The sequence below is a fragment of the Somniosus microcephalus genome, chromosome 13 (genome assembly GCF_052327205.1).
Source record: "Somniosus microcephalus isolate GS21.2 chromosome 13, FLI_Smic_1.0, whole genome shotgun sequence".
NCBI classification, from domain to species: domain Eukaryota; kingdom Metazoa; phylum Chordata; class Chondrichthyes; order Squaliformes; family Somniosidae; genus Somniosus; species Somniosus microcephalus.
In genome coordinates, this window is record NC_140999.1 from 138,549,343 (window position 1) to 138,567,872 (window position 18,530).

At 47.1% G+C, this 18,530-nt stretch overlaps 1 protein-coding gene across 5 annotated transcripts in view; it reads right to left on the reverse strand.

The window, feature by feature from the left end:
- Window positions 1-18,530, reverse strand: part of bcas1 (brain enriched myelin associated protein 1) — a 250,541-nt gene that overhangs the window by 16,991 nt on the left and 215,020 nt on the right. For 4 of the 5 annotated variants that reach the window (XM_086005294.1, XM_086005297.1, XM_086005293.1 and 1 more), the window contains 2 exons: window positions 16,593-16,769; window positions 7,415-7,480 (listed from right to left, as the gene is read on the reverse strand). In XM_086005294.1, coding sequence (XP_085861420.1) covers window positions 7,415-7,480; window positions 16,593-16,769 — 243 coding nt within the window. The remainder of the gene's footprint in view (window positions 1-7,414; window positions 7,481-16,592; window positions 16,770-18,530) is intronic. The other variant, XM_086005296.1, reaches the window with a different exon arrangement.

The following is an 18,530-nucleotide window of genomic DNA, read 5'->3' on the forward strand; positions in this document are numbered from 1 at the left end:
GGGCCTTACACTAAACATCTGCAAGACAAAGATCCTCTACCAACCTGCCCCCGCCACATAGTACTGCCCCCTGATTATCAAAATCTACGACAAGGCCTTGGACAATGTGAACCACTTTCCATACCTCGGGAGCCTATTGTCAACAGGGCAGATGTCGATGATGAAGTCCAACACCACCTTCAGTGTGCCAGTGCAGCCTTCGGTCGGCTGAGGAAGAGAGTGTTTGAAGACCAGGACCTCAAATCCAGCACTAAGCTCATGGTCTACAGAGCAGCAGTGATACCCGCCCTACTGTATGCCTCAGAGACATGGACCATGTACAGCAGGCACCTCAAAGCACTGGAGAGGTACCACCAACGCTGCCTCCGCAAGATCCTGCAAATCCATTGGCAGGATAGGCGCACCAACATCAGTGTTCTCGCTCAGGCCAACATCCCCAGCATCCAAGCTTTGACCACGCTCGATCAGCTCCGATGGACGGGTCACATCATCCGCATGCCCGATACGAGACTCCCAAAACAAGCGCTCTACTCGGAGCTCCGGCACAGCAGGAGAGCCCCAGGTGGGCGGAGGAAACACTTAAAGGACAAAGTCTCCTAGAAAATGTGCAACATCGCCACTGATACCTGGGAATCCCTGGCCCTAGACTGCACAAAGTTGAGGAGAAGCATCCGGTAAGGAGTGACCGTACACTGTGCAGTAAGGAGTGACGGTACACTGTGCAGTAAGGAGTGACGGTACACTGTGCAGTAAGGAGTGACGGTACACTGTGCAGTAAGGAGTGACGGTACACTGTGCAGTAAGGAGTGACGGTACACTGTGCAGTAAGGAGTGACGGTACACTGTGCAGTAAGGAGTGACAGTACACTGTGCAGTAAGGAGTCACAGTACACTGTGCAGTAAGGAGTGACAGTACACTGTGCAGTAAGGAGTGACAGTACACTGTGCAGTAAGGAGTGACAGTACACTGTGCAGTAAGGAGTGACGGTACACTGTGCAGTAAGGAGTGACGGTGCACTGTGCAGTAAGGAGTGACGGTACACTGTGCAGTAAGGAGTGACAGTACACTGTGCAGTAAGGAGTGACGGGACACTGTGCAGTAAGGAGTGACGGTACACTGTGCAGTAAGGAGTGACAGTACACTGCGCAGTAAGGAGTGACAGTACACTGTGCAGTAAGGAGTGACGGTGCACTGTGCAGTAAGGAGTGACGGTACACTGTGCAGTAAGGAGTGACGGTACACTGTGCAGTAAGGAGTGACGGTACACTGTGCAGTAAGGAGTGACAGTACACTGTGCAGTAAGGAGTGACGGTGCACTGTGCAGTAAGGAGTGACGGTGCACTGTGCAGTAAGGAGTGACGGTGCACTGTGCAGTAAGGAGTGACGGTGCACTGTGCAGTAAGGAGTGACGGTGCACTGTGCAGTAAGGAGTGACGGTACACTGTGCAGTAAGGAGTGACAGTACACTGTGCAGTAAGGAGTGACGGTGCACTGTGCAGTAAGGAGTGACAGTACACTGTGCAGTAAGGAGTGACAGTACACTGTGCAGTAAGGAGTGACAGTACACTGTGCAGTAAGGAGTGACGGTGCACTGTGCAGTAAGGAGTGACCGTACACTTTGCAGTAAGAAGTGACCGTACACGGTGCAGTAAGGAGTGACGGTACACTGTGCAGTAAGGAGTGACAGTGCACTGTGCAGTAAGGAGTGACCGTACACTGTGCAGTAAGGAGTGACGGTACACTGTGCAGTAAGGAGTGACGGTGCACTGTGCAGTAAGGAGTGACGGTGCACTGTGCAGTAAGGAGTGACGGTACACTGTGCAGTAAGGAGTGACGGTACACTGTGCAGTAAGGAGTGACGGTACACTGTGCAGTAAGGAGTGACGGTACACTGTGCAGTAAGGAGTGACGGTACACTGTGCAGTAAGGAGTGACGGTACACTGTGCAGTAAGGAGTGACCGTACACTGTGCAGTAAGGAGTGACGGTACACTGTGCAGTAAGGAGTGACAGTACACTGTGCAGTAAGGAGTGACAGTGCACTGTGCAGTAAGGAGTGACAGTACACTGTGCAGTAAGGAGTGACAGTACACTGTGCAGTAAGGAGTGACAGTACACTGTGCAGTAAGGAGTGACAGTACACTGTGCAGTAAGGAGTGACGGTACACTGTGCAGTAAGGAGTGACGGTACACTGCAGTAAGGAGTGACGGTACACTGTGCAGTAAGGAGTGACGGTGCACTGTGCAGTAAGGAGTGACAGTACACTGTGCAGTAAGGAGTGACGGTACACTGTGCAGTAAGGAGTGACGGTACACTGTGCAGTAAGGAGTGACGGTGCACTGTGCAGTAAGGAGTGACGGTGCACTGTGCAGTAAGGAGTGACGGTACACTGTGCAGTAAGGAGTGACGGTACACTCTGCAGTAAGGAGTGACGGTACACTGTGCAGTAAGGAGTGACAGTACACTGTGCAGTAAGGAGTGACAGTACACTGTGCAGTAGGAAGTGACAGTACACTGTGCAGTAAGGAGTGACCGTACACTGTGCAGTAAGGAGTGACAGTACACTGTGCAGTAAGGAGTGATGGTGCACTGTGCAGTAAGGAGTGATGGTGCACTGTGCAGTAAGGAGTGACAGTACACTGTGCAGTAAGGAGTGACGGTACACTGTGCAGTAAGGAGTGACAGTACACTGTGCAGTAAGGAGTGACAGTACACTGTGCAGTAAGGAGTGACCGTACACTGTGCAGTAAGGAGTGACGGTGCACTGTGCAGTAAGGAGTGACAGTACACTGTGCAGTAAGGAGTGACAGTACACTGTGCAGTAAGGAGTGACAGTGCACTGTGCAGTAAGGAGTGACAGTACACTGTGCAGTAAGGAGTGACGGTGCACTGTGCAGTAAGGAGTGACAGTACACTGTGCAGTAGGAAGTGACAGTACACTGTGCAGTAAGGAGTGACCGTACACTGTGCAGTAAGGAGTGACAGTACACTGTGCAGTAAGGAGTGATGGTGCACTGTGCAGTAAGGAGTGATGGTGCACTGTGCAGTAAGGAGTGACAGTACACTGTGCAGTAAGGAGTGACGGTACACTGTGCAGTAAGGAGTGACAGTACACTGTGCAGTAAGGAGTGACAGTACACTGTGCAGTAAGGAGTGACCGTACACTGTGCAGTAAGGAGTGACGGTGCACTGTGCAGTAAGGAGTGACAGTACACTGTGCAGTAAGGAGTGACAGTACACTGTGCAGTAAGGAGTGACCGTACACTTTGCAGTAAGGAGTGACGGTACACTGTGCAGTAAGGAGTGACAGTACACTGTGCAGTAAGGAGTGACAGTACACTGTGCAGTAAGGAGTGACCGTACACTGTGCAGTAAGGAGTGACGGTGCACTGTGCAGTAAGGAGTGACAGTACACTGTGCAGTAAGGAGTGAAAGTACACTGTGCAGTAAGGAGTGACGGTACACTGTGCAGTAAGGAGTGACGGTACACTGTGCAGTAAGGAGTGACGGTACACTGTGCAGTAAGGAGTGACGGTACACTGTGCAGTAAGGAGTGACGGTGCACTGTGCAGTAAGGAGTGACAGTACACTGTGCAGTAAGGAGTGACGGTACACTGTGCAGTAAGGAGTGACGGTACACTGTGCAGTAAGGAGTGACGGTGCACTGTGCAGTAAGGAGTGACGGTGCACTGTGCAGTAAGGAGTGACGGTACACTGTGCAGTAAGGAGTGACGGTACACTGTGCAGTAAGGAGTGACGGTACACTGTGCAGTAAGGAGTGACAGTACACTGTGCAGTAAGGAGTGACCGTACACTGTGCAGTAAGGAGTGACGGTGCACTGTGCAGTAAGGAGTGACGGTACACTGTGCAGTAAGGTGTGACGGTACACTGTGCAGTAAGGAGTGACGGTACACTGTGCACTAAGGAGTGACGGTACACTGTGCAGTAAGGAGTGACAGTTCACTGTGCAGTAAGGAGTGACCGTACACTGTGCAGTAAGGAGTGACGGTACACTGTGCAGTAAGGAGTGACCGTACACTGTGCAGTAAGGAGTGACGGTACACTGTGCAGTAAGGAGTGACGGTACACTGTGCAGTAAGGAGTGACGGTGCACTGTGCAGTAAGGAGTGACGGTACACTGTGCAGTAAGGAGTGACGGTACACTGTGCAGTGAGGAGTGACGGTGCACTGTGCAGTAAGGAGTGACGGTGCACTGTGCAGTAAGGAGTGACAGTACACTGTGCAGTAAGGAGTGACGGTACACTGTGCAGTAAGGAGTGACGGTACACTGTGCAGTAAGGAGTGACGGTGCACTGTGCAGTAAGGAGTGACGGTGCACTGTGCAGTAAGGAGTGACGGTACACTGTGCAGTAAGGAGTGACGGTACACTGTGCAGTAAGGAGTGACGGTACACTGTGCAGTAAGGAGTGACAGTACACTGTGCAGTAAGGAGTGACGGTACACTGTGCAGTAAGGAGTGACGGTGCACTGTGCAGTAAGGAGTGACGGTACACTGTGCAGTAAGGTGTGACGGTACACTGTGCAGTAAGGAGTGACGGTACACTGTGCACTAAGGAGTGACGGTACACTGTGCAGTAAGGAGTGACAGTTCACTGTGCAGTAAGGAGTGACCGTACACTGTGCAGTAAGGAGTGACGGTACACTGTGCAGTAAGGAGTGACCGTACACTGTGCAGTAAGGAGTGACGGTACACTGTGCAGTAAGGAGTGACGGTACACTGTGCAGTAAGGAGTGACGGTGCACTGTGCAGTAAGGAGTGACGGTACACTGTGCAGTAAGGAGTGACGGTACACTGTGCAGTGAGGAGTGACGGTGCACTGTGCAGTAAGGAGTGACGGTACACTGTGCAGTAAGGAGTGACGGTGCACTGTGCAGTAAGGAGTGACGGTGCACTGTGCAGTAAGGAGAGACGGTACACTGTGCAGTAAGGAGTGACGGTACACTGTGCAGTAAGGAGTGACGGTACACTGTGCAGTAAGGAGTGACGGTACACTGTGCAGTAAGGAGTGACGGTACACTGTGCAATGAGTGACGGTACACTGTGCAGTAAGGAGTGGCTGTACACTGTGCAGTAAGGAGTGACGGTACACTGTGCAGTAAGGAGTGACGGTACACTGTGCAGTAAGGAGTGACGGTGCACTGTGCAGTAAGGAGTGACGGTACACTGTGCAGTAAGGAGTGACGGTACACTGTGCAGTAAGGAGTGACGGTACACTGTGCAGTAAGGAGTGACGGTACACTGTGCAGTAAGGAGTGACGGTACACTGTGCAGTAAGGAGTGACGGTACACTGTGCAGTAAGGAGTGACGGTACACTGTGCAGTAAGGAGTGACGGTACACTGTGCAGTAAGGAGTGACGGTACACTGTGCAGTAAGGAGTGACGGTACACTGTGCAGTAAGGAGTGACGGTACACTGTGCAGTAAGGAGTGACGGTACACTGTGCAGTAAGGAGTGACGGTACACTGTGCAGTAAGGAGTGACGGTACACTGTGCAGTAAGGAGTGACGGTACACTGTGCAGTAAGGAGTGACGGTACACTGTGCAGTAAGGAGTGACGGTACACTGTGCAGTAAGGAGTGACGGTACACTGTGCAGTAAGGAGTGACGGTACACTGTGCAGTAAGGAGTGACCGTACACTGTGCAGTAAGGAGTGACGGTACACTGTGCAGTAAGGAGTGACGGTGCACTGTGCAGTAAGGAGTGACGGTACACTGTGCAGTAAGGAGTGACGGTGCACTGTGCAGTAAGGAGTGACGGTGCACTGTGCAGTAAGGAGTGACGGTACACTGTGCAGTAAGGAGTGACGGTACACTGTGCAGTAAGGAGTGACGGTATACTGTGCAGTAAGGAGTGACGGTACACTGTGCAGTAAGGAGTGACGGTGCACTGTGCAGTAAGGAGTGACGGTGCACTGTGCAGTAAGGAGTGACGGTGCACTGTGCAGTAAGGAGTGACGGTGCACTGTGCAGTAAGGAGTGACGGTGCACTGTGCAGTAAGGAGTGACCGTACACTGTGCAGTAAGGAGTGACGGTACACTGTGCAGTAAGGAGTGACGGTACACTGTGCAGTAAGGAGTGACGGTACACTGTGCAGTAAGGAGTGACGGTACACTGTGCAGTAAGGAGTGACCGTACACTGTGCAGTAAGGAGTGACGGTACACTGTGCAGTAAGGAGTGACGGTACACTGTGCAGTAAGGAGTGACGGTACACTGTGCAGTAAGGAGTGACGGTACACTGTGCAGTAAGGAGTGACGGTACACTGGGCAGTAAGGAGTGACGGTACACTGTGCAGTAAGGAGTGACGGTACACTGTGCAGTAAGGAGTGACGGTACACTGTGCAGTAAGGAGTGACGGTACACTGTGCAGTAAGGAGTGACGGTACACTGTGCAGTAAGGAGTGACGGTACACTGTGCAGTAAGGAGTGACGGTACACTGTGCAGTAAGGAGTGACGGTACACTGTGCAGTAAGGAGTGACAGTACACTGTGCAGTACTGACTGGCAGGACACTGAGCAGCAAGGAGTGGCAGTGCACTGAGCAGTATGTAGGGTAACTAAGGCTGGGCAATAAATGTGGCCTCACCTACATCACCTACATTCCAAGAACAAAATAAAAACTTACTGTCAATTTTACCATTTTAAGTTCATATATCGACTTTTATAATGGGAAATGCCTATGTAAACTGGTCACACTGTAATTACATCCTCCTGCCAGAGGAGGTCCTGCAGCTGAATGGTTTCTATTATAAATATGGACATAAGAATTTATAATGGAAATATAAAAATAATGACAGAATGTGTAACTTTGAAAGGAGAACTGAATTATGTCTGTGAGCCCGGGTCGAATTATTCCCCAATAACCCTGCCTCAGCTGAAGGCTCTGCTTGGTCTTAACGCCCCGTGTGTAATGTCAAAGAAGATTGACGAGTGCATAAGAAAATGACTCATGAAATTTTGCTGAGCGTTTTTCTCTGAGTGATCGATTCTGCAAGCTGTTCAGCCCTCCACCCCCGCCCCCGAACCTGTTTTTTACTCTCTGGGGTTTCCCGTTTCCTCTGAATGCTTTCTAAAATTATTTTCCTGCCATAGCTATTTAACCTTTGCTGACTACCTTTTGCAGCCTGCCAACATAGGTTGTTCTCTCTTTGGAGATCGATTCTGCAGGGTGTTCCTGCCGACTCCCTCCACACTTCTACCACTGGGTGGATTGTCATAAGCCCCAGATGCTGCAGATCTCCATACCTGTAATTATAGCGTCATTATTGCACTGAGGGCAACCTGTCTTTCCCTGACTTTCCATGGGCAAAGCCATGGGAGGTCCACTAGTACTTTAGTAAATCTGTGCCCTGTAAATGATGGCAAATTAAGCATTAAAATGACACTTGCCTTTCCTTCAGAATTTTTTGCAGGCGAATCCACAGAATCGGCATGTGTCTCATCCTCTTTGACTGACTGCAATCATAGATACAATCTACCATTACTTTATGAAAAAAATAATGAATTAACCTTTAAATGAGATATGCATTCAGTTACTTAAGGGGGCGATTTTTGCCAGCCATGGGGAGGCAGGTATGGAGGCGGGACTGCCGGGAAAATGGCTGAATCTGGGAGCAGGTACCCATCCCGCCCCTCAATCCGGCTCCATACCATCTTCCCAGGAGGCAGGTACCCGACCCACGTTGGGAGCCACCTCCTCGAGACGGGAAGGGGATTAGTGCCAATTAACAGATAGTTAACAGGCAGTTTTTGTGAAAATCCTTATTTTGCCACCTAAAGTGTGGGCTTCCCGATGGCTCCGAACCTCGCAAGGCAGGCCATGGGTCTGCGGAGGTCGGAGGGGCCGAGATGTCCGGTGTGCAGGTGAGTGATGGGTGCATGTTTGCAGAGGTAAGTATGTGAGGTGAGTCTAAAGTGTTTTAAAAGTTGTACTAACCTTTGCTTCTTCCTCCAGGCTTCATCCCTTCAGGTCTCGGGCGTCCCTCAGCTCACCAGCAGAGAAAGCAGAATGGCCGCTGCATTCTCAAATGCATTAGCCTTCTGCTTTCTGCTCAGGAAGGCTTTCGAATTGAGTCTTGATTAAAGACTCAACTTAGAAGACAGATTGTCAGTGTTTGATAGCTTTACAGAGCTGTCAAACGATGACAATTCATCTGTCAAAAGCTCTTGACAGGTGAAACATCACTCGCTAACGTCATCAGTAACCGGCTTTCCCTTAATTGGCCTGCTAAGCCCACTGGGCAGACTTAATAAGGTCAATCAAGAGAAAATAGCGTGGGTTGGCTGGACGTTGATGGAGGTGGGACTAAAACATGACAAGCAACAGTCCCGCCTCCATCACATCCCCATTGGCAAAATCACCCCCTTAATATTTATTCTATGTATGTCTCAAGTTTGCCAGTGGGTTCAGGATCAGCAGCAGCAAACAACACATCACATTAGAGCAGACAACTTGTTACTGGCTCTTTTCATGCTGGCTCCCCACAATTGCTCTATTTCTGCTAAAACAGTTACTTTCAGTGTTCATCCAATTTAACCTTCTGCCCATGAGAATGGTTTTCTGTATTATGTGAAGAAATGAAAAAGCTGCTGGGAATAGCACGAATTACTGCTATTAATTACAAACAGATACAGAAGGAATTTTTCATTTAAAAGAAGCATGTCTTTTGGAAAAAAAAATGCAGAAATCACACAGAAGCATCTATAAAAGAGAAAAGACAGGTTATGACATTTTGTTTGTGTGCCTTTCATCAGAATTTTATGTTCTTAGTTCTGATTTCCAACATTTGCAGTTTTTTCTTTTTAATTTACGCTCGGGGCTTTTTTGCTTCTCTGACCTGCCAACCCATCATTCACGTTAAAGGATGGAAAATCATGGGTTGGCAAGCACAGAAGCAGAAAACTCTGGCCTACATGTTTTTTTTAGGTCCTGTTTGATCTTGCTTAGCTTTACAATCAATAGTAGAAGAGGAGGATGATGGTGCTACAATACCCTCCAATGTTAATGGCAACTTTTTAATAAAGAGATGTCTACGCATATTTTCATAAAAGATAATCACAACATGGCTGCAGCACTTTGTTAAGTGGGGCTATTTACCGGTAATTCCTGAGTGCTTATGCTTCATTTGTCAGTCTCAATGGTGAGGGCTGTTCGGTTATTCCAATGTGGAGGGCAACATACCTGAATCCGTTCCTGTCCTTACCTTGCACGCTTGTGCCTTCCAGTGGGAATCATGATCAGGAGCTGGAATCCATGGCTGGCAGTATTTGTTTCATATGTTCTTTCATTAAGGCTTTGGAAGGATGCCAGAGGCAAGTTCACAACTCAAATTAATCTACTTTTAATGCTTCCTAGTCCCATTTGCCATTTTTGTTATATAGTTAATTATTGGCTTAGTCTAAAATTAAATCCTTTGCACTGCCTAATTAGAATTGTGCCTGCTACATACTAGATTAGTAACAAGTGTGTCTACATCAGTGGCACAAATTTCTGGTCTAAACTGGGACATGACTTAATTTGTGCCACATGGTATTGATGTGGCCCTAAACAACACTAACTACATTCTACTAAGGTCATGACTCATGAGTGTTTCTAATGAAATAACGATTGATATCTGTAACTGATTACTGCTTACAAGCACCACGTTTTCAGTCAATATTGCTTTTAACAATCAGTATTTGTAAAATGAAGACAGTTCTTTACTGAATAGTAGAATTAAACACGTTATTTTAAAAAGTATATAGCTGCTATTCAAGGCACTTATTCACAAATCCTGTTATGAATTTTCAAAAATGCATTTTTCAGCAATTAGTCATTTACAGAATCTCTGCAATTCCACAAAAGCTTCCTAAATATAAGCAAAAGCCATGGGAAACATTAAACGATTTTCAGCATGCAAAAGTTTCATTTGGTCATTATAAATTATTTGGACTAGGGAGTATAAATTTTAAATTTACCGATGACACAAGAGTAGGAATTTTAGCAAACAGTGAAGAGAACTGCAATTGATTTCAGGAGAAAGTAAACAGGTTAGCAGATTAGACAGACAGATGGCAGGTGCAATGTAATGTGAAGAAGTGTGAGCTAATGCAGTTTGGAAGGAAAAATAAGGAATATGAGTATAAAACCAATGAAAGGATGCTGAAGCAGGGGAAGAACAAAGAGACCTAGCAATTCAAATACAGAGTAGTTGATGCAGAGACCATTGCATCTTTTAAGAGAAGAATGAATGAACATTTGTAAGCGTGAAAGATATATGGCTATAGGGAGAGAGCAGGGCAGTGGGATTAGTTTTGGATTGCTCTAGCAAAGAGCTGGCACAATGGGTTGAATGGCCTCCTTATGTACTGTAAAATTCTATGGTCCTATTATTACCATCCCATTTCTCTGTCAGAATTGCCAATGAGTACGTGTCTCCAAATGTGTGTTGTTGCTCAGAGTTTCAAAAGGCGCTCAGTTTGCATTGCTAATGTAATCTGGCAGGCACAGTAAAAGAAAGTCACGCCGGGAGATGGGACTCACATTGAAAGGTACGTATAACAGCAGTGTCAAACTCTGAAAGAATGTTTAGTCGTCATATTGAGCAGTACAATGCTGGTCCACCTACAAAAGTGGACTCAAAGCTTAACTACTAATCAAGGCGGTAGTTAAATTGCAAAAGCAAAGCAAACCTCTGGGATTCCTGAGGACTGTAGTTGCCTATTCAGAATTGTGCTGGTGTTTCCATTGTGGCTAATCTGGCAACTCCCCATGGCATTATTACTACTATTGAATCTTCCTCAGAACTTCCTACCACCTAATGCTGTAATTAATATTGGAAAATGATGTAGGATCTGACATATTTAAATTTCTGTCACAATGTCCATTCCCATGGACTTTGAAAACCACCTGCTTAATCTGCAGGTAGTTTAATGGACTGGCAGCTCCATTCCATGCATACTCCCTAATCTGTGAATTTAGCCCAGGTGTGGGACAGGATCTCAATATAAGCATTTGAAAACTAGGATGGCATTTTATTTAACACCATGAAGGAAAAAACGTTTTCTAGTTCCTTGTGTTTCTCTACTTGTATTTCACAATATTCAGCAAATGACATCTGCAGAAAGGTTTGGTAATCTTGTTGTAATGTATATACCTTTAAGGGGGGAACTATTTTTTACAGCTCATGTATACTGTAGTACCGGCAGTGACCACACCTGTATATAGCACTGAGTAGCAATCTGTACAGTTCAGTTCCAGAGTGAGCCACGTTGAGTAAACACCTGTTGTACCGTTCTCCTGCAGTCTGTGTCTTACTACTGACAGACACAACATTGGCGACGAGGCAAATTTGATCCTACCTGCAACTCTGCATCACCTCCCAGGGATTCGTTCCTGGAGACCAGTAGATTGGAGGTCAAGGCCAGAGACACGGGCGTCGACCACGGGCAACCGCCCAGTCATCCAGCAGAGACTCGAGAATTGCGGGGGAGGCTGTTGAGAGCCAGGCTTGGCTTTCCAGTCGCGGTGGTCCAGCGAAACGGGCTGGCAACAGGTAGTGCGCAGACCCTTCCTGGACAGCGGCGGGCTAGAGCCCGACCGAGCGGCACAGCAAAGGGCCGAGCAGCGTCAACGGGAGAGAGAGAGAGAGAGAGGGCAGAGCGCACAGGACGCAGCCGGTGTTCAGGGGCCGAGCAGCATCGAGGAGAGGGAGAGAGACGCGCAGAAACCTGCGCGGCGCCGCCATTGCCACGAGGACCGCCGAGAGCGGCGTTGGCAGCAGCGCAGGAGAAGCGCGTGAAACCTACAGGGCGCCGCCATTGCCACGAGGACCGCCGAGAGCGGCGTTGGCAGCAGCGGGGGAGGAAGGAAAGCGCGGGAGACGCCATTTTAAGCCATACCCAAAATGCCGAAGAGTGGCAGTATCACCGCATTTGACAATGAAGTCGAAGATTGGACTACATATGTCGAATGAATAGAGGTATACTACAAGGCAAATGAGGTGTCAGATGACAAGAAAGCGCCGGTATTGTTAAATTTAATGGGTGCAAAGACGTATGGCTTATTACGAAATCTAGTAACCCCAGCGAAGCCAGTGGAAAAGAGTTTTGGAGACATAGTGACGATACTACAGGAACATTTAAACCCCACACCACTGCTGATAGCAGAAAGATTCAAGTTTCACAAACGGAACCAGTATAAGGATGAAAGCAATGCTGAATATTTAACAGAACTGCGCAAACTATCGAAAGACTGCCAGTTTGGAACGGGACTGGCAGATACCTTAAGGGACAAGTTTGTGTGTGGGCTTCAAAGTGAAGGAACCCAGAAACGGCTTTTATCTGAAAAGGACCTTACGCTGGACAAGGCTTTCAGCATTGCGGTATCATATGAAGCAGCAGCACGGGGCGCTGCAGAGATACAACAGAGACCGCAAGAATATGGCACAAACGAAATGTCATACAGAACAGAGAAGTGCTATCGCTGCGGCAGAACAACACACGACCACAATGATTGCTGGTTCAAAGACAAAGTGTGCAGACAGTGTGGCAAAGTAGGACACATAGCATGAGTCTGCAGGTCGGGAAAGAAAACCAGCAATAAGAAATCTCCAAAAGAAAAGTACAAGAAGGTACATAAGGTGACGGAGAATAGTTCAGACGAACAAAAGAGTGATACCGACTCCGAAAGCAGGGAGCTGAGTTGTCTGAAACTACATAGTGTGATCAAAACGGAGGATCACCGAACCATTTGGGTCACTCTCAAGATAGCAGGAGTCCAGGTAAAAATGGAATTGGACACAGGATCAGCCCTAACAGTCATAAACCGACGGGACTACGAGCGGCTATTCTCACACATACCCTTGAGAGACACAAAAATTATTTTGAAGACGTACACGGGGCAAAAAGTCTACCCCAAAGGAAAAATAAGGGTGACCGTTATATATAACGGTAAGGAAACACCAAAACTAGACCTGTATGCATTGCAAGATGGAGGACCACCATTACTGGGACGTGAATGGATCCGGAAAATACAGCTGGATTGGCATTCCATACAAGCACTGACTGTGGCTGCCAAAAAGGATGACGACGTCACACCTGGGCGACTGTCAAAGATCCTAACCGACGCGCAAGAAGTGTTCCAGCAAGGACTCGGAACACTAAAAGGCATGACAGCAACAATTAAAATCGAAGAAAACGCAAGCCCAAAATTTTTTAAGGCCAGACCGGTACCTTATGCGATCCGCCCAGCTGTCGAAGCAGAGCTGGAGAGTTTGGAACGTTCAGGAGTACTGTCCAAGGTACACTGGAGCGAGTGGGCTACACCCATTGTCCCTGTGATGAAAAAGTCGTTGAGCAGCACGCCTGGGGAACCAAGGAAGGTTCACATCTGTGGGGACTTTAAGGTAACAGTGAACCCAGTCCTTCACACCGTGCAATATCCACTTCCGCGGATTGAATATATTTTCGCCTCGCTATCTGGAGGGAAACGCTTCACTAAGATTGATCTGGCCCAGGCGTATCTGCAAATGGAGGTAGAAGAAGCATCAAAAAAATACCTCACAATCAACACCCATAAAGGTCTCTACCAATACAACCGGCTGGTATTCGGGGTAGCATCAGCTCTGGCTATTTGGCAAAGGGCAATGGAACAAGTCCTGCAAGGGATCCCAGGGACCCAGTGTTATTTGGACGACATCCTGGTCACGGGCGAAAATGACAGTGATCACCTCGCCAACCTGGAGCAGGTGCTCACCAGATTGAAGGAATATGGGCTCCGAGCTAACCGCCCCAAATGCGAGTTTTTTAAAAAACAGATCTCGTATTGTGGCCACGTTATCGATAAAGAGGGGTTACATAAGTCCCCAGAAAAGATTGAGGCAGTAGTCAAGGCTCCAGCACCGGAAAACGTGTCACAACTGAGGTCGTTCCTCAGGCTGGTAAACTACTACCATAAGTTCTTGCCAAATTTGTCTACAATACTACAGCCACTGAACACCCTACTGCAAACTGGAGTGCCATGGAAGTGGAGTGACGAATGTAAACGAGCTTTCCAGAAGAGCAAAACACTAATCACATTGAAAGAAGTATTGGCCCATTTCAATCCAGCTCTACCAATTCAGTTGGCGTGTGATGCGTCACCCTACGGCATTAGAGCGGTGCTGTCGCACAAATTCTCAGACGGCTCAAAGAGGCCAATAGCCTTTGCGTCACGATCACTAACCTCAGCCGAGCGTAACTACGCCCAGATTGACAGGGAGGCCCTCAGCCTAGTGTGGGGAGTGAAAAAGTTCAATCACTATCTGCACGGGCAGAAATTCACCTTGCTGACTGACCACCAGCCTCTTGTCTCCATTTTTAATCTGAAGAAGGGCGTTCCGGTGATGACTGCGCAATGACTACAAAGATGGTCACTCTTTCTAGGGGCGCACCACTGTGAGATTGAATATAAGGGCACGAAACAGCATGGAAATGCTGATGGGCTATCATGCCTGCCACTGCCTACTGCGGAGGAAGCACCAGCAGTGGATCCTGTCGAAATATTTCATTCGACTATAGTTGAATACCTACCGGTAACTAACACTCGTATAGAAAAGGAGACCCGAAATGACCCGACACTGTCTCGGGTATATGATGTGACGGTGAAGGGATGGCCAGCACATGGCGACTCACTGTTGCCAGCATTCTCGACAAGAAGAGAACAGCTGTCAGTGTGCCGGGGGACCTTGATGTGTGGATCCCGAGTGGTAATTCCACCCAAGTTAAGGGATAGAGTGCTCAATGAGCTTCATGAGGGTCATCTGGGAGGGGTAAAAATGAAAAGCTTTGCCAGGGCTTATGTGTGGTGGCCGGGAATCGATAAACAAATCGAGGGCCTGACCAAGAGCTGCCCAGGATGCCAGAAAGTCCAAAATGCACCACCACATGCCCCTCTACACCCATGGGAGTGGCCCTCATCTCCATGGCAACGGGTGCATATTGATTTTGCTGGTCTATTCATGGACTCAATGTTTTTAATAGCCGTGGATGCGCACTCGAAATGGCCTGAGGTCATCAAAACGTCCTCCACCACTACGGAGAAAACTATTGCAGTTCTACGGACCATTTTTGCCAGGAACGGCTTGCCAGAACAGATTTGCTCTGATAACGGACCACAGTTTGTGTCCGAAGAGTTCCGGAGGTTTATGAAGAAGAATGGGGTAAGGCATTACACATCCGCCCCGTATCATCCAGCCACAAATGGATTGGCTGAGAGGTTCGTACAAACCTTTAATAAGGCAATAAAGGCTATGTACAATGACAACATTCCGCTGCAGCATAAAGTGGACAATTTCCTGTTCGCCTACCGGAATGCGACACATGCAGCCACCAACCAGGCCCCGGCCATGATGTTCTTTAACCGAAGGTTAAGATCTCGCCTGGATTTGCTCAGACCAAACGTACGAAGAGATGTTGAGAGTAAGCAATTCCAGCACATCCATGAGAAGCCAACAAGGAGCCTCAATGTAGGGCAACCAGTCTTGGCCCGCGACTACCGAACAGAAAAATGGCAGCCAGGAACGATATGCACACGGCAGGGCCCACTAATGTACACAGTGGACGTTGGGGAGAACATCGTGAGACGCCATGCTGACCAGATCCTAGAGTCACAGGAACAAGTCAACCCCATGCCTCGCCCATACGTACCTGGTGAGGAACCCGAAGTACAGGTCGCATCTACCCCAGAAACAGTAGCATCGGAAGCTGATGACCCAACCGACGACAGGGTGCCAGAACCGCCTCCGCACCAAGAGCGAGACACTCGGGAAAGGCGCTATCCAGAAAGGATCAGGAAGCCTCCCCAAAGACTGAATATATAAATGGACTATTTTCAGCTAACATTGTATGTTAAAAGTGTTAATTGTAATTAGTTTGATATTTAATTGTTAAATGAGTGTTATGGTACTGTTAATCTAAAAGGGGAGGAATTGTATTGTATATACCTTTAAGGGGGGGAACTACTTTTTACAGCTCATGTATACTGTAGTACCGGCAGTGACCACACCTGTATATAGCACTGAGTAGTAATCTGTACAGTTCAGTTCCAGAGTGAGCCACGTTGAGTAAACACCTGTTGTACCGTTCTCCTGCAGTCTTGTGTCTTACTACTGACGGACACAACACTTGTCACAGAGAACTGTGGAGGTTTTTAACTCCATTCCTTGGGGGAATTAGCATCGGATACTTTAACTGTTACTTTTCGGCTCACTAAAGCAGAAAAGTAAAGAACGCATCTGTCTTTGACATTGCCCTGACATTTTTAACCCTTTATTGCTTCTTTGGCTGCTTTCCAGATGTCACCAATCCTTTATTTATCTGTACTTCCTGCACTCTCTGCCTATTTCCCAGTCAATATTATGCATTTTATTCCTGTATTGGATTAATTTCCCCAAGTACAGTCTAACTAACAATTCTAAGTAAGTACAAGGTCAATTTAGGTGATCTAAATAGAAAAAATAGTCATACATGCCAAGCAATAAATATATCTACCTATTATCTCAGCACTGGAGGGAATATGCTAATAAAAGTGCACAAAGAGTATATTCACCATCTGTTTGAAGAAATTCAGGAAGCCCTTCTTGGCTGGTTTAACTTCTTCTTCAGATTCTACTTTCTGCGCAGAGTCAGGACTTTTACTTTCTTGTTTAGTTATCTGTTTTTGTGGTTGTGATGTGCCTTTTTCAGCTTTCGCATCTGTTGTACTGGTTACATTTTCTTGTTCAACCTGGATAAAATATAACTTTTATTGGTGAAATTGCAAAGACATACAGAAATGAACATGCAGCATTGTCAACACACACTTAATGTACAGGCAGTAGTAGTCCAGTAGTGTTTTTAGATCCTGTATCCATGGTGGACTACTTTTGGTCTAAGTTCCTACAGTGAGTACGTATCATTGATGTCAAAATTTCACATATCATCTGGATGATAACAACATAGACAGTTATGGTGAATTATTTTTAAATGAATCACGTGTTACTAACAAACCGTCAATAACTAATATTCAACAATTTAACTTCAAGTTAACACTAAATAATGACTTGTGCTGTCCTGATAACCCAGTAGGTGAATGTACAATACTGTGTGGTATTCAGCTATACTGCCCCTGGACCGTATTAAAGTATTTGATCAGAGTCAGATAATTATGGGCTACAATGACTGGTGTCATACCCTGGGCAAGGGAGGAGGGAAAAACTCAACAAGGGCTGAATCACAGAAACCCCACAGTGCAGATAGAGGCCATTTCGGCCCATCGAGCCTGCACCGACACATATCCCACCCGATCCCCGTAACCCCTACACCAACACATATCCCACCCTATCCCTGTAACCCCACGTATTTAATCCCCCTAACACTAAGGGTCAATTTATCATAGCCAATCAACCTAACCCGCACATCTTTGGACTGTGGGAGGAAACCGGAGCACCCGGAGAAAACCCACGCAAACACAGGGAGAATGTGCAAACTCCACACAGAGAGTCGCCCGAGGTCGGATTCGAACCCGGGTCTCTGGCGCTGTGAGGCAACAGTGCTAACCACTATGCCACCATGCTGCTGTTATTAAGTGACCTCCTGCTGGAAGCATGAATGTGTAAGGACAGGCATTCTGTGATAATCTACACTATCAAATACCCCATTTACATTTATTATCTTTTTCTTTTCACCAATTTTCTCCACAAGTTTTCAGCCCTTCTGCTTCTCTCCTGAAAGTGTTGACTTCTTGCTTGGGTATTGTTTCATAGTGCTGGCTGTCCTTTGGTATCTTTCCCAACTAGCCATTATTCATATATATGCCTCAATAGGGAGTGCTAGTAAACTATTCAGCATAGGAGACTTCACTGCGGAACTCAGTGTTATCCTCACCCACGTTCACATATTCACTTTTCCAGCAATGAAGAGAGGGAATTTTCTCCTTCCTAATGCAGGAGTGCTGAGGCCAACTGTAGCACTTCTACTGCTGCCCAGTTGAGATCAGGTAACTCTGCACACAATAGGGATCAAACCTGGGATCTTCCAGGTCTGTACGGCTCAACTATTCACAGGGGTATTATTGTATAGCTCACACACGAAGGATGTCCTTTTGGATGAGCTACCAAAGGCCAGCTGCCACATGTGGAACTATGTAAAATACGAACCATCATCATCATGAAATGGCAATGGGAAAGGAAAAAAAAAAGCAAAGAGCCAAAGAAAAGGTATTTTTCTCCATCAAGAAAGAGTAATTAGAGGCAACATCACTAAAGAATTATGCTAATTAAATTGGTTTTCTATTGTTGGAAATATCAACAGGAGCTGTGACTATAACCAGGCATTAATCCACAGAATACAAATTGGAAACAAGTACTTGTCATTCATTTGATCTGGCGATATTCAAACTTATGAGCTCTCAGTGCAGTGGACAATCAAATTATCAGACAGTTTCAGAGAACCAATTACAATTAGAAACTTATGTCCATGCAGTACTAAACATGAATAAATAGTATTA